General features: G+C 39.3%; 3 protein-coding genes across 3 annotated transcripts; 2 read left to right on the plus strand and 1 right to left on the minus strand.

Annotated features, from left to right (window-relative positions):
• The first annotated feature begins 3,183 nt into the window (after positions 1 to 3,183).
• On the plus strand, positions 3,184 to 4,176 carry LOC116641337 (olfactory receptor 1L3-like). The gene is given in 1 exon segment (XM_032418999.1): positions 3,184 to 4,176. A coding segment is annotated over 1 exon segment (975 nt). The 5' UTR covers positions 3,184 to 3,201.
• An 18,090-nt stretch (positions 4,177 to 22,266) lies between these two features.
• Positions 22,267 to 22,536, minus strand: LOC116641339 (mitochondrial import inner membrane translocase subunit Tim9-like). Its single transcript, XM_032419000.1, has 2 exons — positions 22,401 to 22,536; positions 22,267 to 22,316 (listed from the first exon to the last, which is right to left on the minus strand). Exons 1-2 carry the CDS (start codon positions 22,534 to 22,536, stop codon positions 22,267 to 22,269), a joined length of 186 nt encoding a protein of 61 aa, XP_032274891.1.
• Positions 22,537 to 23,461: 925 nt separating this feature from the next.
• Positions 23,462 to 24,486, plus strand: LOC116641236 (olfactory receptor 1L6). The gene has a single exon (XM_032418874.1). The coding sequence runs from the start codon at positions 23,554 to 23,556 to the stop codon at positions 24,484 to 24,486; it is 933 nt and encodes a 310-aa protein (XP_032274765.1). The 5' UTR covers positions 23,462 to 23,553.
• Positions 24,487 to 27,083: the final 2,597 nt, after the last annotated feature.

The following is a 27,083-nucleotide window of genomic DNA, read 5'->3' on the forward strand; positions in this document are numbered from 1 at the left end:
ACAGAGAGATAGAAAACATAAAAAATAGCAAATCAGAGCTGAAGAACACAATAACTGAAATGAAAAATACACTAGGAAAAAATCATAGCAGATTAGATGATGCAGAAGAATGGATCAGCAATCTGGAAGACAGAGCAGTGGAAATCACAGTTGGAACAACAAAAAGAAAAACAATATTAAAAATAATAGTTTAAGGGACCTCTGAGACAACATCAAGCATACTGACATTCATATATAGGGGTCCCAGAAGGAGAAAAAAGAAAGAAAGGGACAGAAAACCACTTGAAGAAATAATGGCTAAAAACATTCCTAACCTGGTGAAGACATACAAGTCCAGGGAGCACAGAGAATCACAAATAAGATGAACCCAAAGAGACCAGCACCAAAACTGATTATACTCCAACTGTCAAAGATGAAGCAGAAAGAGAAAAAAAAAACCTAGTTATGTACAAAATAACCCCCATAATAATACACCTGTAAGAATGGCTATTATCAAAAAGACAAGATATAACTAGTCCTGTAAGAACGCAGAAGAGAAAATGCTCATGCACTGTTGGGGGAAATGCAAAAGGTAAAACCACTATGAAACACAGCATAGAGATTCCCCCCCATAAGATCCAGCAATTCTACATCTGAGTATTATTAGAAGACAATAAAAACACTAATTTGAAAAAGATACAAGCACCTTTGCAGCATTATTTACAATAGCCAAGATATGGAAGCAACCTAACTCTCCATCAATAGATGAATAAAGAAGATATATATATAATGAAATATTATTCACCCAGTAAAAAGACTGAAATCTTGCCATTTGCAACAACATGGATAAACCTAGAGGACTGTGCTAAGTGAAATAAGTCAGACACAGAGACACAAATACTGTATCATTTCACTTACTAAACATGGAATCTAAAAAACAAAACAAACAAAACAAAACACAAACAGGATCATAGATACAGAGAACAATCAGGTAGTTCCCAGGGGCGATTAGGGTGGGCAGGGAGGGGGACTGATTGGAATAGGAGAAAAAGATTAAAACGCTCAAACTTCCAGTTATAGAATACATAATTAAAGGGGATGAAAGTTACAGAATAGGGAATATAGTTAACAATATTGTAACAACTTTGTATGGTGACAGATGGTAGCTAGATTTATCCTGGTGATCACTTTGGAATGCATATAAATGTTCAAAAACTATGTCCATTGTATTAACAGTTCACTATATTAGCACTGAAATTAATATATTATTGTATGTCAATATTTTGATAACAAATCAAAATAAACTTGAGGAGGGGAGAGCAGAAGATATTCATGATGTTGAGGTGCTCTGAGATAGTTGTCCTTAAGACAAATGGAGGCACTAAGGGGAAGTCCAAATCAAAGCTTCATAGTTCAAGAAAGAAACTAGGCCCAGATGTCCCTGCCTGGTACTCCATCCTCAGTGCTACATGGGACATACCAAGGTAAGCCCTCAGAGAGGTTGCAAGAGCCAGGGACAGAAAATTATTATCTATCATGGACGCCTTCACCAGGCTAAGCACATGTTACACTATGCACAGACTGTTGAAGACAGGGATGTGGGGCCACTTGGGGAGGGAGAACCTATGTAATTCCTCTGGATCCTTGGAGACAATCCTGCACAAAGTTAATGTGTGTTTTTCTTCTTATTCTCTCCCCCACCAAACACCAGAGATTTAGTGACACAGCATCAGCGGATACTCCCATGAGGGAAGCAAGGGCTGTAAGTATCTATACCTTGGGAAGGATGGTAAGAATCCATGCAAAGGAGCATTCAGATTTAAGAAGCATCAGATTTTCTACAATCAGACACATTTTCTGTATGTGGTCTCTTGGCACAGTTTGTCTTCTTTTTCACTAATCATTCCAGGGAGCTGAATAGATGAGGCAAGACTTTGATGTCCTTCCCAGGTAAGAAGTGAACTTTGAGAATGCCTGATCAGAAGGTGTGAATATCTGATCTCAGACAGATAATTAGTCATCACTGGACACTAAGAGAGCTAACTTATCTTTGAGCTAAATGTTGAGATTTATATATATATATATATATATTCATTCTACAGTTGAATCCTTCTTTACCCAGTCTACTTGTGAGTCACATTCCCCTGACCTCAGGATGTGAAATATCAGCCAAAGAACAAGAAAATTCACTCCCTCTCTCTCACTTTACCTTCTCCATCTTTCTTTGCTCTAGAACTATTTACATTCAATTCAACGGTTTTGTATGTCTTCCGTACTTCCACCGCAAATGATGTGGAAAGAAGCATCTTGATTTAAAATAATGGTTCTTTTTTAAATTCTTTATTTAAATTCAATTTAGTTAACATACACTGTATTATTAGATTCAAGGGTAGAATTTAGTGATTCATCAGGTGCATACAATACCCAGTGTTCATTACATCAAGTGCCCTCCTTAATACCCATCTCCCAATTATCCCTTCCCCCACCCACCTCCTCTCCAGCAACCCTGTTTGCTTCCTAGAGTTCAGCATCTCTTATGGTTTGCCTCCCTCTCTATTTTCATCTTATTTTTAAAAGGATGGTTCTTCCTCAACCACAACTAGGTGAAATAGCTATTTCATGATTATATAGATGTGCATTTGCCAAGGATAATCTTTATGAGAAGCTAACCTGAACCTGATTCATAGACTGCATCTGTGGTTCCTGTGATTATCAGCCACAGACCAAGGAGAAGGAAAAGGGAATCAAGCCTTCTATAGGCCTCCTCCTCCTTCTCCCTCTCACCTTCAATCTGTTTTCTTTTTTTAAGATTATTTATTTGAGAGAGAGAGAGAGAGAGAGAGCACACTGTGCAGAGAGGCAGAGGGAGAAGAGAGAGTCTTTAGCGACTCTAGCGTGGAGCCCAATGTGGAGCTGGATGTCATAACCCCAAGATCATGACCTGAGCCAAAACTAAGAGTCAGACTCAACCAACTGTGTCATCCAGGTGCCCCCCACCTTCAATCTGTTTTCTATAGATTTCTATCACAAAGATTCTAAAAGAACAAGTGAAAATACACCTTTGGCTCTGATTTGTTCATATTCAGGAAGAAAATCATTAGAGTAAATGCCCTTTTACAACTGCTCATTCTCATTGTAAGAACCAGATGGAAAGATGCATGTCCTAGATGACATAAGAACATTAACTGACAGGACCTTTTATCTGTAGGTGCATACAAGTCCATGGGAATGTCCAACCTGACAAGACTCTCTGAATTCATCCTCGTAGGACCGTCCTCTCACCCTGAGGACCAGAAGCCACTCTTTGTCCTCTTTCTTATCATGTACCTGGTCACCTTGGTGGGGAATCTGCTCATCATCTTGGCTATCCGCTCTGATCCGAAACTCCAAAACCCCATGTATTTCTTCCTGAGCATCTTGTCCTTTGCTGATATCTGCTACACAACAGTCGTAGTCCCCAAGATGTTAGTGAACTTCTTATCAGAGGCGAAAACCATCTCCTATGCTGAATGTCTGGCATAGATGTATTTCTTCCTGGTCTTTGGAAACATAGACAGTTATCTCCTGGCAGCTATGGCCATTGACCACTATGTAGCCATTTGTAACCCTTTCCATTATGTCACTGTGATGAACCACAGACGCTGTATGCTGCTAGTGGCCTTCTCCATAGCTTTCTCCTGCCTCCACTCCCTCCTACATGCCCTCCTGGTGAATCAGCTCACTTTCTGTGCATCAAACGTTATCCAACATTTTTTCTGTGATGTCAACCCTCTTCTAAAACTGGCCTGTTCTTCCTCTTCTGTCAACGAAATCGTGGCCATGACAGAAGGGATGGCTTCTGTGATGGCCCCATGTATCTGCACTGTCATCTCTTACCTGAGAATCCTCATTGCAGTCTTCAATATTCCCTCAGTGGCTGGAAAATGCAAAGCCTTCTCCACCTGCAGCTCCCATCTCACAGTGGTGACTCTGTTTTATGGGAGTATTGGCTATGTCTATTTCCACCCTTTGTCCACCTAGACTGTCAAAGACCGAGTAGCAACAATCATCTACACTGTACTGACATCTATGTTGAATCCATTTATCTACAGTTTGAGAAACAAAGACATGAAACAGGGCTTAGAGAAACTGATAAGCAGGATTAAGGCTCAAATGGATATGCTTTCTACTACACAAGCCAAAATCCGTGGATCCTGATACCAAAGTGTGGGTGTGGGTGCTCATGTACACACACCTGCACAAACTCACAGGTGCACACACATGCACACACACACATCAGCATGTGAGAAAAATTTTTTTGGAAAAATATACTCTTTGCTCAATTGTAGCTGCACCCTGTAGTTTTCCAACCTGTGGTCTCTGTCATACCATGGTTGACAGTACCTTCCATGTCTTGGTACCTATGCTACAATGTAGATCACCTCAATATCTCTCTATTCCAGAAAATCACATGCCCTTTATTCCTTCCATATTTATAGGGAACCTCCCATATTTCCTTCATTTATAAATTCATCCAAGTTTGGTCACTTGAATTACAAAAGAATCTTTGTACATTTCTTTTTTTTTAAATTTTATTATGTTATGTTAGTCACCATACAATTTTTGTACATTTATGTAGAAATCTATATATGTGCAAAAATGTTTTGCATTGGGGCGCCTGGGTGGCTCAGTCATTAAGCATTTGCCATCAGCTCAGGTCATGATCCCAGGGTCCTGGGATCGAGCCCCACATTGGGCTCCCTGCTCAGCAGGGAGCCTGCTCGTCCCTCTCCCACTCCCCCTGCTTGTGTTCCTGCTCTCCCTGTCACATAAACAAACAAAATCTTTAATAAAAAAATGTTTTGCATTTATAACTACTCTGTTCTATCTGAAATAGAAGATTTTTTTGCAAGTGGTTGGCTGAATGTGTGTGTGTGTTTGTGTGTGTGTGTGTGTGTTACCTCCTTATTGGACTAGGAGCTCCCCAACTGCAGATCAGAATGTTTTCTGATCATGCCATGATATAACTAGGGTCTCTTTTATTAATTCTCCCAACAGCTGGATATCCTGGGCTCTGGAGTCATTAGATTCACAAAACCTAACATCAATCACATAACTGACTATTAGTAAGCCAGCTCTATGCCTCTGTAGTGTTCTGTTCTCTACTCTTCCTGCCTTTCATAAGCTCAGGTTGCATTCATCAAACAACGCTTCCTGAAACTCCTTGCCTATGTGCTCCTCTCTCTAAAGATGCCTGTATTTCCATGTGTTTTCTATTTGTTACTTTTTTCAGAATGAAGGAAAATTTGTTCTATGTAATCAGAAATGCTTCCTATGGCCACTGAAGACAGAGTCAAAAATCAATGGATGTATGTATTATATGTTGGCTAATTGAACATAATAAAAAAAAAGAAAAGAAAAATCAGTGGATGTAAACTATTAGTAAGAAGCTTTTGGTTTACAAAGCCTCATAAAAAAGAGGTTCTTTTAAAAAAAATAATGATGTACTATATGTTGGCTAACTGAACATAATAAATAAATAAAAATACATGTGGTTTTTGATGTAGTGTTCAACAATTCATCAGTTGTGTATTTTTATTTATAATTGAGCTCCATTCATTTCCCACCTTTCATGGATATCATTGCTCCTTCCAAGTCCCATTTCTAAACTCTCAGGACTTACACAACTTCCCCTGATGTCTTCAAAGACCCAACAGGATTTTTCTTGTTTTTTGTTTTGTTTTGTTTAGATTAGTCTGTACTTTGGTACTATGCTGATTCAGTTGCTGACACCTGACCTTTTCCCATTCATTTGTCACCATGGGTGATGACTAGGCCATGCTTATGAGATTGATGACTGGCCCACATGTCTTCTTATGCTCTGTAATGATGATCCAATGGTGATATCAGCCTTGGCCAACATGAAGGGTTCTTGCCACAGCCCTTTGATGTTGGTCTAGTCTCTCCACCAACCTGGCTTCTCTCACTCATCTATTTGGTTTTTTTTTTAATTTACATTCAATTAATTAACATATAGTGTATTATTAGTTTCAGAGGTAGAATTCAGTGATTCACCAGTTGTATATAAAACCCAGTGCTCATTACATCACGTGCCCTCCTTAATGACCATCACTCATCTATTTGAATGAGCCACTCTAGGTCCTTAAAAAACATTTAAATAACCTCCAGGAAAATACTCAGGGCAATATCCAGTCCTCTGATGTCTACAAATACAATGCCACCATTTTCTATTGCTCTTTTTAATTTCAAGAGCAAAAGGAGCACCAGTATAGTCCTCATATTGCACAGGGCCCATGTCCAATCTACTGTCAGATTCACAGACTTAAAGGACCCTGCAAGAGACTCTCTACTGTTATCTAAATGTGTCCCATTGCTTTGATTTCTCCTTCATCTCTTCCCTGGGATATATGTGGATTCCAAGTGATGACTCTGAAGAGCTAAGAATTTGGTGTTTAACACGTTGGGGTTTTGGATGGAATTGTGTTTCCCCACGATTTCATAAGTTGACATCCTAACCCCCTCATCTCAGAATGTGACTTATTTGGGGATAGGGTCTTTAAAGAGGTAATTAAGTTAAAATGTCTTTCAGGTGGTCCCCAATCCAAGATGACTGGTGTCCTTATAGGAAGAGAAGATTAAAACACAAACATACACAGATGTAAGATCTTGTGAAGATACTGCAAAGCCAAAAAGAATGTCCTCAGAAGAAACCAACCCTACCAATACCTTGCCCTGACTTCCAGCTTCCAGAATTGTGAGAAAATAAATTTCCATTGCTTAAGTCACCCAATCAATGGCACTTTATTATGGCAGCCCCAGAAAACTAATACAATATACTTGATAATTCTGCTGCAGAGAACTGAAAAGTACTGGGGCATCTGGGCAGCTCAGTTGGTTAAGCATCCAACTCTTGGTTTCAGCTCAGGTCATGATCTCAGGATTGTGGGATTTAGCCCCATATCAGGCTCCTTGCTCAGCATGGGGTCTGCTTACGATTCTCTTCTTTTCCCTCTGCCCATCCCCCTGCTTGCACTCTCTCTCTCTCAAAGAAATAAATTCTTTAAAAAAAAAAAAGAAGTGAAAAGTAAGCAATGCTTTATCCCCCAATTTTTTTTTTTTTAGTGTGTAGGGATAGGTACTTTTTTTATTATTGTGTTATGTTAGTCACCATACCCCCCAATTTTTTTTTTTTAAAGATTTTATTTATTTATTTGAGAGAGAGAGTGAGAGAGAGAGAGAGCACAAGAGGGGGGAGCGGGAGAGGGAGAAGCAGACTCCCTGCTGAGCAGGGAGCCCGATGCGGGACTCGATCCCGGGACTCCAGGATCATGACCTGAGCCGAAGGCAGTCGCTTAACCAACTGAGCCACCCAGGCGCCCCATACCCCCCAATTTTTAATTCACAATATCTGCTTGCCATAAATCTTCCATTTTGGCAATGAAATCTGTTTTCAAAACCTGAAGGTCTCTGATTCATTGATTATCTCATATATCTCTTATATCTTTTATATATCTAATATAAAACTGGGAACTTACCATAACCTCTAGCTCACCTAGAAATTAAGACCCAGATCTCAACTAGCGAGAGATGGGGGTGAAAAAGTCAACATTACAACAAAAAGACAAGGGAACACTGATTAAACTGAAGTCTCAAGTAGGTAAAGAATTACTATGACCACGGGACCTTTGAAGATGTCCCTGCCATTGGTCTCATGAGTTATGTGGGAAATCTGAGACGGTCTTACCTTCCTGTTAAGCTCTGAAAGAGAAGAACCTGTGACAGCTCCTTATCCTGCCTTCTTCTAACACAGGTGAGGTCAAAGCTGAATAGCCAGGTTCTCCCTAGTACGATTTTACTTGACCTGGTTTGAATTTTACTAAATTGTTTTTCCATTTATTTCTTTTTTTTCTTATTTTTTTATTTTATTTATTTTATTTTATTATGTTAATCACCATACATTACATCATTAGTTTTCCATTTATTTCTAACATTAATAACTAGAAGCCAACTCTCAACTATAGAGAATTGATGGTTACCAGAGGAGAGGTGGGTGGGGTCATGGGTTCAACAGGTGATAGGGATTAAAGAGTGCACTTGTGATGAGGACCAGGTGTTGTATGCAAGGGTTGAATCACTATATTGTATACCTGAAACTAATATTACACTGTATGTTAACTAACTGGAATTTCAATAAAAACTCTCAAAAAAGAAAAAAATAATTAGTCTACCACTTTAATTTATAAGAAAAACAAAGAAAGATAAGGACCTTAGATGCACAGCTAGGTCCACAAAAAAAGAAGGAGCCAAGTACAACCAAGACTGAAAAAGATAAAGAAATAGCAAATCATTCTTCAAACAGTTTAACTACTGTACTGGCATCTTTATGTCATACAAAGGGAATATAAGTGCTATGTATGAGTATCTGCTTAGGGTTCCTCTCTCTACAGGAGATTTCAGACAAGATCATTTTGCTCAAAAGAAAAACTATAGGTGTTTCAGGGGCCCCAAGTTTTCCCCAATATATTCTTGATGAGTTTGAAAGGAAGGAGAAGTCATGAGATGAGATGAGGCTGGGGACTGTGAGGCTGAAGTGCCCATGGGAATTCCTCCATACTAGGCTGGCCAAAGTGCACCTAGAAACAGGATTTCCACTGGGAAGTTAATCTGTTGTGCCAGAATAGCAACTGAGGTCCAAAGCCAAGGATGAAGGCTCTAATCCCTACATTCTAAAGAATGTTCTAGCACTGGTAGTCTAACCCCCACCCATTAGGGCTTTTGGAAAGCAACTAGCACAAGCTCTACTACCACCAACTACCACTCAAGTCTCCTACTTCCATTTTGCCATTTTTCCTTGGGCAGCATTTTCATTAATAACCTCACAGAAAGAGGCAGCTGAGTCTTAGAGCGGGACCCAAATTTTCTTGAGTTCCCTGGCCATAATGCCTTCATAATTTCCATCATCTTGTGAGCTAACATTGACCTTTTATCATACATTTTTAATAAATTTAAAAATGCCAGCCAATGTACACCAAGTCACCATGGTAATGTGAAGATAACTAGCATAAATCAATCACCTATAATTCTGACTGATGGGAATTAACGACCTCATTTTAAAGAAGAGGAAACTGAAGTTCAAAGAGGTGAAGTGACTTGCCCAAAGTCACCAGCAACTAAGTGGTAAACAGAATTCAAACTCAGAATTGACTAACTCTGCATCCCAAGTGCCTACCCAAACACCATGGGTAGAAATGGGAGCTATCTGTGACCCCACCTTGTGTGAGGATATCCTCAAGAACAGCCACAACTTTCCCCAGAATCCTTTCTTGGCTCCTGTTCCAGAACAGTTCTGAACCCGATGACTAATGTTCTGACCAGGACATCAACACTTTTATTCTCAATGTACAGCATGCTTCTCTGACTACACAATGAAATGGGTGTGCCTGGGTAGTCTGTTTCTTTGACTAGGGACAGTGTTGTGATCAGTTGTGGCCATGGTTACATTGAGAATGATTTGATGTGCTGAGAGGCTCCAGGCTTAATTCCCAAGTAACCATTCAAAAGAAGACAAACCTTTACCCCAGAACTCGATTTAATTGGGCTGTAAAAGGAGCTACCCTCAGTGGTTAATTAGCATCGAAGTAAAGGATCCTAGAGGTTCACCAGCAAGATCTCCCCAGAGCCTCATTAAGAAAGTTGAGATTGGATCTCATCCCTCTGAGGCAGCTTCTACCATGATAGTTGTTCAGAAACTTTTCTGGCACAATGTCATTAGTGAGTTCTCCTGCTTTCCCCTGGGCTCCCATCAAGGGGCCATATTCTGTCCGATTCTAGAAAGGTAATTGAGGCTGCCATAACTCTAAGGCTTTGCCTCCTCCCACCTGAGCCCATTCATGCAAGGGCAGCACTGGAGGGAGCTACTGAGTAATCAATTTTAGAGGAAAATAATGTTTAAACCAGTTCTAGCCAGAACCTTCTCCCTTATATGCTTTGAAGAACATTATCCTTGAGGCATAGAAATCAACTCCCCCATTCCTTTTGGTCTTCTAATTAAAGACCTTTGCAATAGTGTCTATTTTATCTAAAGCAGTGGTTCTCAGCCTCCTCTGCACATGTAGCATCACCTGGGGACCTTACAAAAAGATCCTGAGGCCCAGGACCACACCCCAGACCAATTAAATCAAAGTCTCTAAGATGTAACCCAGGTATCAGTAGTTTTAAAGCTCCCAGGTAATTCCAATGAACAGCCAAGGTTGTGAACCACTGATCTTTGGGGGACCCCAGTTGGCTTGTGAAATTTGGTAGTGCCATTGTTGTGATTTTAAGGTTTAGCAAATTAATAGCCTTCTTCCCCTGTCTCCTAGGTATGTTTTTATGTATCATGAAGTATTTATTTAAGGTTTTTATGTGTCAATATTTGATGCTAAGAGAGGACACAAAGAAGGCACTGTGTTAAAAAATATTTTAATTCAGGGCACCTGGGTGGCTCAGTCGTTAGGTGTCTGCCTTCGGCTCAGGTCATGGTCCCAGAGTCCCGGGATCGAGCCCCACATCGGGCTTCCTGCTCGGCAGGAAGCCTGCTTCTCCCTCTCCCACTCCCCGTGCCTGTGTTCCCTCTCTCGCTGTGTCTCTCTCTGTCAAATAAATAAATAAAATCTTTTAAAAATATATTTTAATTCTATTTTTCTCACCTTCCACATTTCTTTCCTTTTTTTTTACTTTCTGAGGATATAGATAACACATGAATACAGCCTAGTTGTGAAAATTAAACAGAAGTTATAAGGTACAAACTGAAAATCCCTCCTGAATTTCACCCACAAACCTGTTACAAAGAGAAAGATATCTTTACACATGCAAATATAAAGATTAAAAGCATTTGTTGTGATGAGCACCGGGTGTTGTATGGAACTATTGAATCACTGTATTGTACACTCGAAACTAATATTACACTAACATTAACTAACTTGAATTTATTTTATTTTTTTTTTTAATTTTTTTTATTGTTATGTTAATCCCCATACATTACATCATTAGTTTTAGATATAGTGTTCCATGATTCATTGTTTGTGCATAACACCCAGTGCTCCATGCAGAACGTGCCCTCCTCAATACCCATCACCAGGCTAACCCATCCTCCCAACCCCCTCCCCTCTAGAACCCTCAGTTTGTTTTTCAGAGTCCATCGTCTCTCATGGTTCTTCTCCCCCTCCGATTTCCCCCCCTTCATTCTTCCCCTCCTGCTACATTCTTCTTCTTTTTTTCTTTCTTAACATATATTGCATTATTTGTTTCAGAGGTACAGATCTGAGATTCAACAGTCTGAATTTATTTTTTATTTTATTTAAGTCTTTTTATTATTATTATGTTCAGTTAGCCAACAAATAGTACATCATTAGTTTTTGATGTAGTGTTCAACGATTCATTAGTTGCGTATAACTAACTCGAATTTAAATTAAAACTTATTTAAAAAAATTTTTAAAGGCTCTTTAAGACTTTTATAGACCAATCCACAACCCCGACAATTTCATTCGAATATAATTATGTGTAGAGAATCTAAAAGATTGGTCTATAAAAGTCTTCAAAAAAAAAAGGAAAGATGAAGAACTATGGACATTAAGGATGAAGTAAAATAGGAAAATATTAACCATGTTGGTTTCAGTTGCTAAAATTCTTTAAGGAAATTTGTGTTTTATAGTGGAAGACATGTTTATTCTAATTTCTATTTAAATGTATTGCAATTCTTCCTTGAATTGTGATTGGAAAAGATTGCAAAATCTCTTGGTGTATCAATTTTCCTAAAATAAATTATTCGAAGCAGAAAAAAAAATAAAGGCTCTTTAAATGAAAAAAAATTAAGAGGATTGAAATCACACTACATAAATATATTACCTTTGAACTTGACTCTTCATCTAAAAATATGTCTTAAGGATGGTTCCAAGTCACTACTATCTACAGTATACTATTGTTTTTAACTTGTTCATATTATTTTAATAATAATAATAATTTATAATATGAAGCTACCATAATTTAACCATGTCTTCATTCCTGAGCATTTAAACTGTTTCTATTTTCTCTTGTATCTATTATAAACCATACTTCTATGAATACCTTGTATACATACATTGTTCAAATGTGTACACATCCATTGTTCAAATGCCTTATATACATAAAAGTGGAATTTGAGAGATACTGTCAAGTTGTTCTCCAAAATGGCTGTGCCAAATGCACAGAAAGTGCATTTCTGTGCCAATCTGTAGTACATGAAGCACCTTTCTCCTCACACATTCAATACCATGTAGTATCACCATCTTCTATGGTGATACTTCTACTGGTCAAAATAAATAATACTTTATGTCTTTTATATGTTTATTGGTCCTTCCTATTTCTTCCACTGTGAATTACCTGTTTATATCCTTTTCTCATTTTTCTATTGAAGTATTAGCCAGAATGGATTTCTACATTGCAACAGTAAATTAATCCCCAAATCCCAAAAGTTTCACACAGCAAAACTTTATTTCTTGCTCACACGATACATCCATTACAGGTCACCAGGGCTGTTCGATGGAGAGTGATTCAGAGAAAACCACACTGATAGAGGTCCACCATAGCTTATCAAAAACCTATGGCCTCCTTGGCAGGGAAAGACAGATTGGAGAATTTCACGTGGTTTTCCATTGCCTTAATCCAGAAATAACACACATCACTTAAACTCATATTTCTTTGGACAGAAGTTGTCATGTGTTCATAACAAACTGCAAGGGGTGGGAAATGTTAGTTTTTGTATGGAATATTTGGTAAACATCACTGTTCCTATCACAATTAGAATGTGTCATTTTCTTATTAATTTTTTGGAATCCTTTCTACTATATGAACACTAATCCTTTCTATTATATGAATACATATATATATATATATATATATATATATATATATATATACACATCATCAGTATTTTCTCCAAATCCTTTGACTCTCTTTTAACTTCATTCATGACATCACTGGTCACACACACGTTTTCACTTTTATATAGTCAAATCTGCCCATCTTTTCCTTTACAACTTCAGGGTTTATATTTTGCCGAGAAGGGTTATTCCATCCACAAAATTATAAAAATATTCTCCTGTATTTCCATGTTATAGTTTTAGGGATTTTTACTTTTAAATCTTCAAATACATCTGGAATTTATTTTCTTTTTTTTTAATTTTATTTTATGTTATGTTAATCACTATACAATACATCATTAGTTTTTGATGTAGTGATCCACGATTCATTGTTTTCGTATAACACCCAGTGCACCATGCAGTACGTGCCCTCCTTAATACCCATCACCGGGCTAACCCATCCCCCCCCAACCCCCTCCCCTCTAAAACCCTCAGTTTGTTTCTCAGAGTCCATAGTCTCTCATGGTTCATCTCCCCCTCCGATTTCTCCCCCTTCATTTTTCCCTTCCTTCTCCTAATGTCCTCCATGCCATTCCTTATGTTCCACTAATAAGTGAAACCATATGATAATTGACTTTCTCTGCTTGACTTATTTCACTTAGCATAATCTCCTCCAGTCCCATCCATGTTGATGTAAAAGTTGGGTATTCATCCTTTCTGATAGCTGAGTAATAGTCCATTGTATATATGGGCCATATCTTCTTTATCCATTCATCTGTTGAAGGGCATCTCGGCTCTTTCCACAGTTTGGCTATTGCAGACATTGCTGCTATGAACAATGGGTGCATATGGCCCTTCTTTTCACTACATCTGTGTCTTTGGGGTAAATACCTAGAAGTGCAATTGCTGGGTCATAGGGTAGCTCTATTTTTAATTTTTTGAGGCACCTCCACACTGTTTTCCAAAGTGGCTGTACCAACTTACATTCCCACCAACAGTGTAAGAGGGTTCCCCTTTCTCCACAACCTCTCCAATATTTGTTGTTCCTTGCCTTGTCAATTTTTGCCATTCTAACTGGTGTAAGGTGGTATCTCAATGTGTTTTTTTTTTTAATTTTATTATGTTATGTTAGTCACCATACAATACATCATTAGTTTTTGATGTAGTGATCCACGATCCACTGTTTTCGTATAACACCCAGTGCTCCATGCAGTACGTGCCCTCCTTAATACCCATCACCGGGCTAACCAATCCCCCCTCCCCCCTCCCCTCTAAAACCCTGTTTGTTTCTCAGGTCCATAGTCTCTCATGGTTCATCTCTCCCTCCAATTCCCCCCGCCCATTTTTCCCTTCCTTCTCCTAATGTCCTCCATGTTTTGATTTGAATTTCCCTGATGGCTAATGATGATGAACATTTTTTCATGTGTCTGTTAGCCATTTGTATGTCTTCTTCAGAGAAGTGTCTGTTCATATCTTCTGACCATTTTTTGACTTGATTATTTGTTTTTGGGGTGTTGAGTTTGAGAAGTTCTTTATAGATCTTGGATACCAGCCCTTTATCTGTAGTGTCATTTGCAAATATCTTCTCCCATTCTGTGGGTTGCCTCTTTGTTTGGAATTTATTTTCACATATGGTATAATGTCAAGATCTAAATTTATTAAATTTATCTTTTAATTGAATACACATTTGTCCCACAATTTTCTTTCCTCCCACATCCAAAAAGGCTAAGTACCTTTTTAGTTAGGTCTATTTCTGGATTCTGCTCTGCTCCATCAGCTGGATTTTACATTCTTACACCAATACTATGCTGTTGTAACTAGCAAAGCTTTGTTGTATGTTTTTCTAACTGGGAAGACAAACCCATCATCGTTATTTTGCTTTGTTTTCAAAATTATATTGTTACTTTTACACATTTTCTTTCATTAACAAGTTTTAGAGTAGACTTGACATATTCTATAAAGAACCCTTTTAGAATTTTGTGAGTCTACTGAATATATGTATTAATTTGGGGAAACTGACATTTTTACTACATTATCTTACCATCCAGGAATATGGATTATGTGACCAACTGGTCACCCTCTACTACCTACTCCTTATGGGTTTTTGCTGTCAGTTTTCTTTGGGAAGAGATCATTCCTAGTGAGATTTTTTTTGTATCATGAAATTGTAAACAAAATACCTTTTCACTGTTCTGGAGGAGGCCCTAAGCCAGGATATTATCATTGTAGAGTTTCAGATTGGGATAGCACGCATTTTGTTACAAGCGTAAATGACTGTCTTCATTGGATGGTACCATCTCTGGGAAGATTATTGATATTAGTTCCTCATAGAGTTGCTAAGTCTGGCAGCCCTAGAGTCCTCGGGTGTGTCCAGAAGTATGTTGTTAGGGACTTGAACTTGGGAAAATGAGAACATAGAAAGGGGGACTTTCCTCTGGGAGAGATAAATTTGCCATAAGATTATGCTGCCAGGATAAGGAAAGAAAAGATCAGAAGGGGAGCCCCTTAAAAAAGAGTACACAGCCAATGGAATCTAGGGACAGTAAGATCAGCCACCTAATTTTCTGGTTTTCTCCACTGTTACCTCTTTGTGTTAGCTTCAAGTCTTGGTAGACACAGCCTTGAGCATTGTGTGTTCTGAGAAATAATGAGAGAGGATCTAATCAAACTTTGCAATGAAACAAATCAGAGCAAACAGCAGTAGCAGAGATAAGCTCACAGGAAGACAAGCAAGGATATTCTGTCTTGAGCATGGGGGCATGGCCCAGGACAGCTGACTTTTCTTTTTTTTTAAGTTTTTATCTTGATTCCAGTTAGTTAACATACAGTGTTATATTAGCTTCAGGTGTACAATAGACTAATTGAACACTTCCATGTATCACCCTGTGAAAGCTGAGTTTTCAAGGGAGAAGCAACTCTCCTGAAGGATGAAGAAGAACTTGTAAACATTCAGGTTATATATGTTCTATCGCTAAGATTCAAGCAAAGCTCTCATTCCATGCCATAAATATAGAACAATGCTGTTCTTCTCCCTCTTAAAAAATGAGTAAAATTGACATTACTCCATGTTAATTCTGTATAATTACATATCATGACAAACCACTTAGAAAACACGGGCTGTCACCAAGGGGACACTTTGAAGGATGTAGATCAGAGAAGTAACCAAATAATTACAAAGTTGTTCCTAATTTATATAGATCATTCTGGTCGCCAGATGGGGTTGTGATGGAAAGCTTCCATTTGTCCATTTACCCTTCTCTCCACCCTTGGGCACCCTGCTCTGTGCTCCCTGAGGCTGAGATATGTATCAAAAGATTCTTTTTCAAAAACTTGGCAATAAGAAAATAAATACCCTAATAAAATAAGACAAGGACTTTAAAGCCACCTCACCAAAGAAGATACAGATAGAAAATAAGCAAAGGAAACATGTCATCAGGGAAATGCAAAATAAAACCACAGTATGATACCACAACACATCCATTAGAATGGCCAAAATTCAAAACACTGACAATACCAAATGCTGACAAAAATGTAGAGCAACAAGAATTCTCATTCATTACTGGTGGAAGTTCAAAATGTACAGACAGTCTGGCAGTTTCTTACAGAACTAAACATATTCTTACTATATGATCCAGCAAACACACTCCTTGGAATTAACCTAAAGGAGTTGAACACTTATATCCACACAAAACCCTATCTATGGATGTTGGTAGTACCTTTATTCACAACTGCCAAACTTGGAAGCACCAAGTATGATGTTGCTACTGTCCTTCCTTCAGTAAGTGAGTGGATAAATAAACAGTGATATATCCAGACAATTAAATATTATTCAGTACAAAAAAAAGAGCTATTAAGACTGGAAAACACATGGAGAAAACTTAAATGCATATTACTAAATGAAAGAAGCCAATCTGAAAAAGCTACATGCTATAGGATTCCAATACATGGCATTCTGGAAAAGGAAAAACTATGGAGACAGTAAAAGATCAGTGGATACCAGGGCATAGGTGGGAGGGAGGGATGAACGGGTGGAACACCAAGGACTTCAGGGCCAGTGAAATTATTCTCTATGATACTATAATGTTGTCAATAGACATTTGTCAAAATGTACAACACCAAGAGTGAACCCTAATGTAAACTATGGATTTGAGTGATGATGATGTGTCAGTGGGGTTCATCAATTAAGACAAGTGTAGCATTCTAGTGGGGATGTTGATAATCGGGGGGTTTCGTGCATGTGTGGGGGCTGTGGCTATGTGGGAACTCTCTGGACCATGTGACCAATTTTGCTGTGAACTTATAACTGCTCTAAAAAAAATCAAGACTATTAAAGGGAAAAGATAAAGAAAATAAAGTTGTGATTGCTAAGCATTTATAGATGAGGACAATGTGGTTTAGTGAAGCTAAACAACTTGCCGAAGTTCCCCCATTTAGTAATTAGTGAAACTGGGATGTCTGCTTTAAGAAACTGAAGCAATAAAATGTTTAAGAAAGGCAAACAAAAACCACACACACACACACACACACACACACACACACACACACTGAGGCTCAAAAAAGTTAAGTATTGCAAAAGCTACACAGCCTGTAGGAGGCAGAGCCAGCATCTGAATCTATTCCAACTGGCTCCAGAACCCATATCTTAATCCTTTCCCCGGAACGCTACACCTGCACCTAGATATAGTCATGCCTGCAGACACAGAACTTCAGAGATGTCAGATGCCATCACCTCTCCTTCCAGGTAGGCACACATAAGCCGACACAAAGACATGCACAAGGAGCACATGCATAAACAGAGAGCATGCATGAATGCATGAACTCACATGTTCATGTACATACGTCACATACATGTGCATGAAAACCTCCACCCCTGTTGCTGCATGGCCCTAATTCCCTTCCTGGGGTTATGAGGCTACACCTCTAGAGCCCAGTTTCCCCAAGGCTCAGAGCATAGAGCTCAGTGAGGACATCAGTAATGTTCTTCTCTCCTGGGAAGACCACAGGGCCAATGCCCCCAGGGCTCTGGCATTCAGAGGAGAGGCCCCTGGGTCTCCCTTTCCATCACCAACACCCACTGTAGGTAAAAAGAAGAGACAGCACTTTTCTGAAAGTAGATCTGCACTTGCCCTGGCCTGCTCCCTCACAGATTCGGAGCCTGATCTTAACTCCCTGGCAGGCCCCCTAGCCTGGTCAGGATCCTGAATCTCCTCTGTCAGGCCCACAGGTAGGCAGGCTGAGGGCTCTTTGGGAACAGAGACTGGGTTGGATCAACCTCTTCATATGATCTTCCTCCCTTTTCCTTATCCTATCTTCTCTCCTCTATCTCAAAGACAGGAGACAAAGGAACGAGAAAGCTAGCGTAATGCAGGGGATAAGAGCACATATTCTCAAGCTGGACTCTACCTTCTAGCTGTGTGGACTTAGGCAAGTCACTTCAGTTCCTTGTGCCTCGCTTTCATTATCTGTAAAATGGGGTATTGTGAAGAACTAACGGACTTAATGTACGTAGAATTCCTAGAGCAGTATCTGGTACACATAAGCACTGTGTCATTGCTATTGTATTGTATTGTATTACACTACCATCCTGACTGAGGATATCCCCGGGAAGGGCTGCAATGAAGTAGGTGTCTCCCATAGGAGACATCTGGGTGACGCACTACCAGCTCAGCAGAGGGACACAAGAGACTGGGTTTCCGCAAAAGTCCCACTCTAAGCACTTCTGGTCCATCATATGGATACCAAAGACAACTATTTACAAAATAGGAATGAAATAGACAGAAGACAATTATTTACAAAAAAGGAATTCCAGGGGGCATATTTCCAATGTCAACTTGCCTTGGAATCTAGAATTTAACAGCTGGAAATGGCTGGGTAAAATTCTAATCTGATATAGGAGTGAACACTAGGCATGAAGGAGAGATTTTAGAGAACTGAAAAGAGAAAAACCACGCCAGGAAAGAGCCCTGTGGGATCCCTAAGAGGACATATCTATATACAAAGTTAAATATGGAAGGAATTCCTCACTCCATCCCTACAATCTCGCTTCAGAAGGCAACTACATACACATAAACACACACACCACAACAACAAACACAAATATAAAGGAGATATACTTCTTTGCAGAAAATGGAATTATTCTATACGCATTGCTCTGCAACTTGCTTTTATCACTTAACAAAATGTCATGGACAGCAGTATCACCTTGAAAATATAGCTTAGCAATCAGTACCTTCTGCTCTGCCATCAGACTGCTTGAATTAAAATCCCAACTCTACCACTTACTAACTGTGGGATCTGGGAAATTACTTTGCTAAATATTTTTTTATTGAAAATAAGGGTATTATGCTAAGCAAAATAAGTCAGTGAGAGAAAGACAAATACGATATGATTTCACTCATATGTGGAATTTAAGAAACAAAACAGCTGAGCATAGGGGAAGGGAAGGAAAAAGAAAATAAGATTAAAATTGAGAGGAAGGCAAACCATAAGAGATGCTGAACTCTAGGAAACGAACTGAGGGTTGCTGGAGGGGAGGTAGATGGGGTATGGGGTAACTGGGTGACGGGCAGTAAGGAGGACACTTGATGTAATGAGTGCTGGGTGTTAATATGCAACTGATGAATCACTAAATTCTACCTCTGAAACTAATAAAAAATGAAAAGAAAAGAAGGATAATAATGGTGCCTATCTAGGATTTGGGGAAAATAAAATCATAAAATACATGAAAAGCACTTACCTCAGGGTGGAATATACTGAGTACTAATAAACGTTGACTATCATTAGCAATCTTATTTCGTTAGAGGATGGGTGCTATTGAGTAATGAGAATGCACTATTAATTGTTTTAATAATTTGTGGATATTTAGGTTGTTTCCTATGTTGGTTTTGTTTGTTCTTTTCTTTTAATCTGGTACTACGAGTAATGCTACAAATATGTGTGTATGTATCTTTGTGCTACACATAAATGAATATTTTTAAAGGATGGATTTTTATGAGTGGAATTACTAGACAAAGAGATGCAGATTTTTGATTCTGACAGAGACTGCCAAAAAGCCTATACTGATTATCCTCTCATTACCAGTGTATATGAAGGTCTTTTTCCTTTTGAATATTGCCAAAAAAATTTATTGACAATCCGATGAGTAAAAATTGTGTTTCAGTCTAATTTACATTTTTTGATTACCAGCTAGGTTGGTATGTTTTCTTTGGTAAATGTATTGTAGATATTTTCTTTGAGTCCATAGTTAATATTTTAGTTTTACTTATGATCTCTTTTGGTGTCATTTTCACATTTTTGGGTACAGTGTTTTGTCATTCTTGCCTCTACATTTTTTTCTCAATTGGAATGGCATCCACATCTTGAGACCATATAAATATGCCCTTTATTTTTGGCTAATACTTTATGATTTGGATTTTTTACTTCTAGTTTGTTCATATGGATTTTGTTTCTATGTGGGTTAGAAAAAAATCTAGCCTTATTTTTTACAAAGGTTTTGCACGTCTATTGATTAAGATCCATATACATGTATAAATATAGGCATATAGCATTCTTTATGTTGGTTCATTAATTGGTTTTTCTCTCTGTGTACGATTATCGTATTTTTTTTTTCATTATTACATACTTTGATTTTTGGTTAGAAAAACTCTGTTGGGGCGCCTGGGTGGCTCAGTCAATTGAGCATCCAACTCTTGATTTCGGCTCATGTCATGATCTCAGGGTCATGAGATTGAGCCCTACATCAGGCTTACTGCTGGGCATGGAGCCTGCTTAAGATTCTCTTTCTCCCTCTCCCTCTGCCCCTCCCCCACTCTCTCTTGCTCTCTAAAGAAAAGAAAAACTCTGTCATTCTAATTTTTTTTTCAAAATTGTCTTTCCCAGGCTATTTATTCCTCTAGATGAATTTTAGAATGACCTTCTCAAGTCCTATTAAAAATGTCCTTGGGAGAGCATCTGGGTGGCTCAGTCGGTTAAGCGTCTGCCTTTGGCTCGGGTCATGATCCCAGAGTCCTGGGATCGAGCCCAGCGTCGGGCTCCCTCCTCAGCAGGTAGCCTGTTTCTCCCTTTCCTCCCCGCTCGTGCTCTTGCTATCTCTGTCGCTCTCTCTGCCTCTCTCTCTCAAATAAATAAATAAAATCTTTTTTAAAAATGCCCTTGAGTAAAGAAATGCTCTTGGGGTATTATCATAGGTGCACTAAATTTTATTAATTCCAGAAGACTTTTCTTACAGCTTTATTGAGATATAATTGACATATATAACACTCTGTTAGTTAAAGGTCTACAACATGACGATTTGACACATGTTGTGCAATGATTCCCACAGTATGGTTAGTTAATATCTCCTCCACCTCACATAATTACCATGTCTGGTTCTTTTACAAGAACATCTAAGAACTACTCTCTCAAACTGAATGTTGGTCAGGAGGGGCTGGGAGAGTGGGGGAATCGGAGAGATGCTTAAAGGTACAAACTCGCAACCAGTAAATGAATAAATCCCGGAGATTTAACATGCAGCATAATGATTACAGACAACAATAATGAATTATATATAAACCTCTCAGTTTCTAAGAGTGGTAGATTTTAATTGTTCCCATCACAAAAAAGAAATGACAATTACGTGGTGTGATAGAGGTGACAGCTAATGCTATGCTGGTAATCATACTGTAACTTAAATGCATCAAATGAACACATTTTACAGCTTAAGTTTACACAATGTCATATCAATTATATCTCAATTAAAATAAATAATAAATATCTACTGTCTTAGCAAATATCAAGTATATAAAACAATATTACTAACTTTTGTCACCACACTTTACATTAGATTTCCAGAACTTACTGACCTTACAAATGGAAATTTGTACCTTCTGTTCGACATGTCCCCATTTCTCCCATCCTAGCCTCTGGCAACCATAACTGTACTCTGTTTCCATGACTGTCTTTTTTAGATTCAGCAATAAAAAGAAGGAAATCCTGCCAATTGCAACTTGGATGGAACTTGTGGGCATCATGCTAAACAGACAGAGAAAGACAGCTACTGTATAATATCACTTACATGTGCAATCTCAGAATTGGCACTTTTAAATTGAATCTTCCCTTTATAGAAGTACAGTATCTCCATTTGTTCAGACATCCTTTTGTGTTCTGTTACACTTTCTTCAGAGAGATCATTCTCATCTCTTTTTACTTTTTTCTATCAGATTTATTGCTAAGTAGATTTTAGACTTTTTTTTTTGGAAGAAACAATGGTTTGTTTGTTTTTTTAAGATTTTTATTTATTTGACAGAGAGAGAGAATGCACAAGTGGGGAGGGGCAGAGAGGGAAGGAGGAAGAATCTAGCAGATGAATCCTGTTTTTCATCACAACAGCTGCTGGCATTCTTTCGTCAAAAGTCCATCCATCAGGATTTCTCTATCCTGATTGGCCAAGGGGTCCTGCTTTGGTTGCCAGGGCCTCCTTCAGCTAAATTTGATATTCCTGAAATCTCATGGATATACTTTGTGTCATTTTTAAATATTTCTGTCAGCGATGTTCTGAACAGGTGGTCTCCTCGGGTTTTACTTCTCTTGTTGTGAAGTCTTTAACAGAGTTCAAATAGCAGGTTTCTGTAAGTTGACTGTAGGTTCCAAGAAATTCCTTAAACTGTTTGGTCTGATCAGATTCTGGTATTTGTGCTGCCATATGCTTTTGGTATGTTTATACCTTTCCTGATGCATGACTTTCCTTGTTGTTCTGGAAAATTAGTTCTCCAATCTTTGCTTGAATGTCTCCACTGAGGCCTGATTTCTTACTGGAGCATAGACTCTCACATCCTACACCAGTGCGAGGCTGGGGGGGCTGCACTACCAGTAGATGTAGGGACAGAGGGTCTGGATCAGGGCAGGCGCTGCAGTCACCGGATGGTTAGACCTTCTTGCCATTGCCAATTGAAACCTTTTACTCCATTACATTTTTCTACTACAGGATAATATTTATATTTGCATGGTATCTTATATCTGGCCACTGTGATAAATCTTTATAGGTTTAAAAGTTCTCAGATGAGTACCTTGGATTTTTTTTAGATAGCCAAACAAGCCAACTAAAAATAATGACAAGGTAAATGTTATGCCTATTTCATTAATTTTGTTTTTTCACTGGCTTACACTACCATCTGAGCACTATAGTTTAATAGTGGTAAAAGAAGCCATCCTTACCTTGTCTTTTCCCTAACTGGTGGAATGGGATGTTTACATTCAAAGTTTTCTATTCTGGTAAATATAAATGTTTAGAATGAGAGCTTCATAGTTTTTTAGTCAAAATAGCTCATGTATATAAAGCCATCCCCTGGACGAAGAAGAAAAAAAAAAATCTAAGGAGTTGCTCAAGGAACGACCTAAAAAGAATATTTGGAAAGAGAATTGAGAAAACTCAGACAAACTACACTAACAGAATTTCCAAAAAAAAAAAGAATTACCTAAGGACACATGAGAAAATATTAGTTTCTCATGTAGAAAGCATCTTGGAATTTTCTTATTTTTCTCTTACCAGATTTTACTCCCTCTTTTTCTAGAATGTCTTGAAGTAAATATTCTTTAAAATCAGAAGAAATATCAATGGGCTTTTTTATAACCTGGAGATTAGGGAAGAAGCTGACTTGATGAAATTGCCCTTCACATCTCTCCAACTGCTTCTCCACACCCTGCCCACAAAGGCACAGACATGGAGGCAAAGAACTACAGCAGCAACTCCGGCTTTATCCTCCTGGGCATCTCTTCCAACCCTCAGCTACAAAAACCACTCTTTGCCATCTTCCTCATCATGTACATGGTCACTGTCACGGGCAATATACTGATCATCCTGGCCATCCACTCTGACTCCCGACTCCATACCCCTATGTACTTTTTCCTCAGCAACCTGTCCTTCATGGATATCTGCTTCACAACAGTCATTGTGCCCAAGATGCTGGCAAATTTACCATCAGAGACCAAGGCTATCTCCTTCGTGGGATGCCTGGTCCAGATGTACTTCTTCATGGCCTTTGCGAATACTGACAGTTACCTGCTGGCCTCTATGGCCATAGACCGGCTGGTAGCCATCTGCAACCCTTTCCACTATGATACGGTCATGAACCCACGGCATTGCCTCCTCATGCTGCTGGGTTCTTGCACCATCTCCCACCTGCACTCCCTGCTCCGGGTGCTACTCATGTCCCGCCTATCCTTCTGTGCCTCCCATGTCATTAAGCACTTCTTTTGTGATACCCAGCCTGTGCTAAAGCTATCCTGCTCTGACACATCCTCCAGCCAGATAGTGGTCATGACCGAGACCCTGGCTGTCATCGCGACCCCCTTCCTGTGCATCCTCTTCTCCTACCTGCGAATCATCATCACTGTGCTCAGAATTCCCTCTGCAGCTGGCAAGTGGAAGGCCTTCTCTACCTGTGGCTCCCACCTCACTGTAGTGGCCTTGTTCTATGGGAGTGTCATCTATGTCTATTTTAGGCCCCTGTCCATGTACTCAGTGGTGAAGGACCGGGTAGCCACAGTCATGTACACAGTAGTGACACCCATGCTGAACCCCTTCATCTATAGCCTGAGGAACAAAGACATGAAGAGGGGTTTGAGAAAATTAAGGGACAGAATTCACTCATAGAAAGAACATATAGATGGAATACCTTAATTGGGAGATGACCTAAGAGGTGATCACATTACCTTTCCCTCCTACCCATTTTTTACATGGTGCCCAAACAGGTTGAAGAAGGTAGTGATGGAAAGCAATAAGAGCCCTGACCTAGAAGCTAGAACACTTAGTTTCTATCAGTGACCTTGACCAATTACATGTACAATCCCAGGCCAAGTGCTGCTAGGAATCCACATTTCAGGAAAACTGTTTCTGCCACCTATATAAATAAAGCTATCCTGAAGTGGAATAAAGCTATCTCCAAATACCTCCTCCATGGGTTTGACTTTGGGTAATACTCAAGAAAGTACAAAGTCCTTTCTTGGCTTTGAGTGTAAGAAGTTACATGACTTCAGTAGGGAATTGGGAAAGACTTCTTGGAATAATGACCTAAGGTTATCCTAAAGGATGGACTGATTTTGACAGATGAAAGTTCAGTACAGCAGGAAATGGGCAGAACATTCCAAATAGTGGGACCCACACAAAGAGGAAGAAGCAAGAAACACTGGAATGTGTTTGAGGGACAATGGAGAGTCCTATGAGGCTTGTTCAGTTTGAGAACAGAGACGATAAGGCTGGAAAGATGGAAGAATCTACAAAGCAGATGTAGTACCCGCCCCAACACCAAGGTGTCATCACAGTGAATTCTCAGCACTTGACTTCTTTTCCCTTCCCCCTTGCTTCTACCTTTGTCCACATGGCCATGATCCTCATTGAAATGCCCTTTATATCCTGGAAAAAAGCAATGCATGTCAGTCAGGATAAGCTAGGTTGTGCTGAGGAAACAAACAATGTCAAAATCATTGGACCTTGAAACCGAAGATTTATTTCATATTGACACTGCATGTTCACCATTGAAAAGCATAGAGTGCTACTCACTTTAAACACTCAGGGACCAAAGCTGATGGAGCAGACACCATTGTAAACACTAATCATCACTCTCTCAGAAGCTGACGAAACCTCTTGAAGATTTTGCACTGGCATTTAATACAATGGTCTAGATGTGACTCACAGCACTTGTGGCCACAACTTATGTCAGCAAGTAACCTCCCTAAAGTTCACACTAAAGGGAATTCTAGATAACAACAGACAATGAGGGGCACCTGGGTGGCTCAGTTGGTTAAGCGTCTGCCTTCAGCTCAGGTCATGATCTCCAAGTCCAGGGATCAAGCCCCACATTGGGCTCCCTGCTCAGCAGGGAGTCTTCTTCTCCCCCTCCCTCTGCCCCTCCACCTGCTTGTGCTCTCTCTCTCTCTCTCAAATAAATAAACCAAATCTTTTAAAAAAGAAAAAAGAGGGACCATGAGATATACGTTGTGGTGAAAGTGTTACATATCTGTCCCCCAGGTTAGTCCTAACCTTCTCAGTCACAGCTCGAGTGCTGTCTCTGTCAGAATAGACAGCACTTTCCACAAGATAGCCTGCCACCCTTCAGAAGGGTGAGCTGATGTTGGCAGGTACTATTGAAAAACTTTAATCAAAGTTTTGCTATCCAAACAAAGGAGGCTAGCATGAACTTGGAAATTTGCTAATGAACAACAGTGAGAATGAAATAAATCCCTTCTGAAAGTACATATAGTCAGAGCAAAGGTCTAAGCAGGCCTTCTGAACACCCCGCCCAGTCAGGTGAAGAGCTTCTATGTGGCCCCTGGGAACAGACCAGGAAACCCCTTGGCAGCTCCTCCTCCCACCATATAGACAGATAACCTGTGAGGCTGGTGACACAACAGTGGAATAATTCTAGAAGCATGTCGTGTGATGAGGAAACTGTGAAGGGAAATGTATTGGGTCCTTCTACTGCAAGCTCATTACATATATGAAAGTGTTGGAGGGGCGCCTGGGTGGCTCAGTTGGTTGAGCAACTGCCTTTGGCTCGGGTCATGGTCCTGGAGTCCTGGGATCGAGTCCCGCATCGGGCTCCCTGCTCGGCGGGGGGTTTGCTTCTCCCTCTGACCCTCTTCCCTCTCATGCTCTCTGTCTCTCATTCTCTCTCTCTCAAATAAATAAATAAATGAAATCTTTAAAAAAAAGAAAAGAAAAAAAAGAAAATGTTGGAGATTTTACACAATCCTGAGCTAAGAAAAATTACTTCTTGAACATATTTTGCCTGTTGATCAGAGTAAGTAACATACACTAGGAGGGGTGTGAAACATGAATGCTGAGGAGAAGAGTGCTGAGTATTTCTGACATCGAAGAGTCTGATAGAGAACGTATTAGCAAAGAGGACAGAAAAGGAGTAGTTGTATCATCCAAGAATAGAAGTTTCAAGAGGCGGTGACTATTAACCAACATTAAAATATGAACAGTTTAAGCGAAATAAGCCTGGAAGACTGTCCATTGACTTTAATGACATGAAGGTCTTTGGTGACATTGTTAATGAAGCTGCAGTGGAGAAATGGAAAGAAGACTGGTGTGGGTTAAGGATTCAGTTGTGAGTCTGCACATTCACGATGAACAGTCTGAAAGGAAATAAGTAAACTACCTCACCAGTAGCATCAGAAAGAATAAATTACTTATGAATAAATTCAATTAAGAAGGTGAAAGACTTAAATAATGGAAACAAAAACATT

Source organism: Phoca vitulina, unplaced genomic scaffold (genome assembly GCF_004348235.1).
Source record: "Phoca vitulina isolate PV1807 unplaced genomic scaffold, GSC_HSeal_1.0 scaffold21, whole genome shotgun sequence".
Lineage (NCBI taxonomy): Eukaryota > Metazoa > Chordata > Mammalia > Carnivora > Phocidae > Phoca > Phoca vitulina.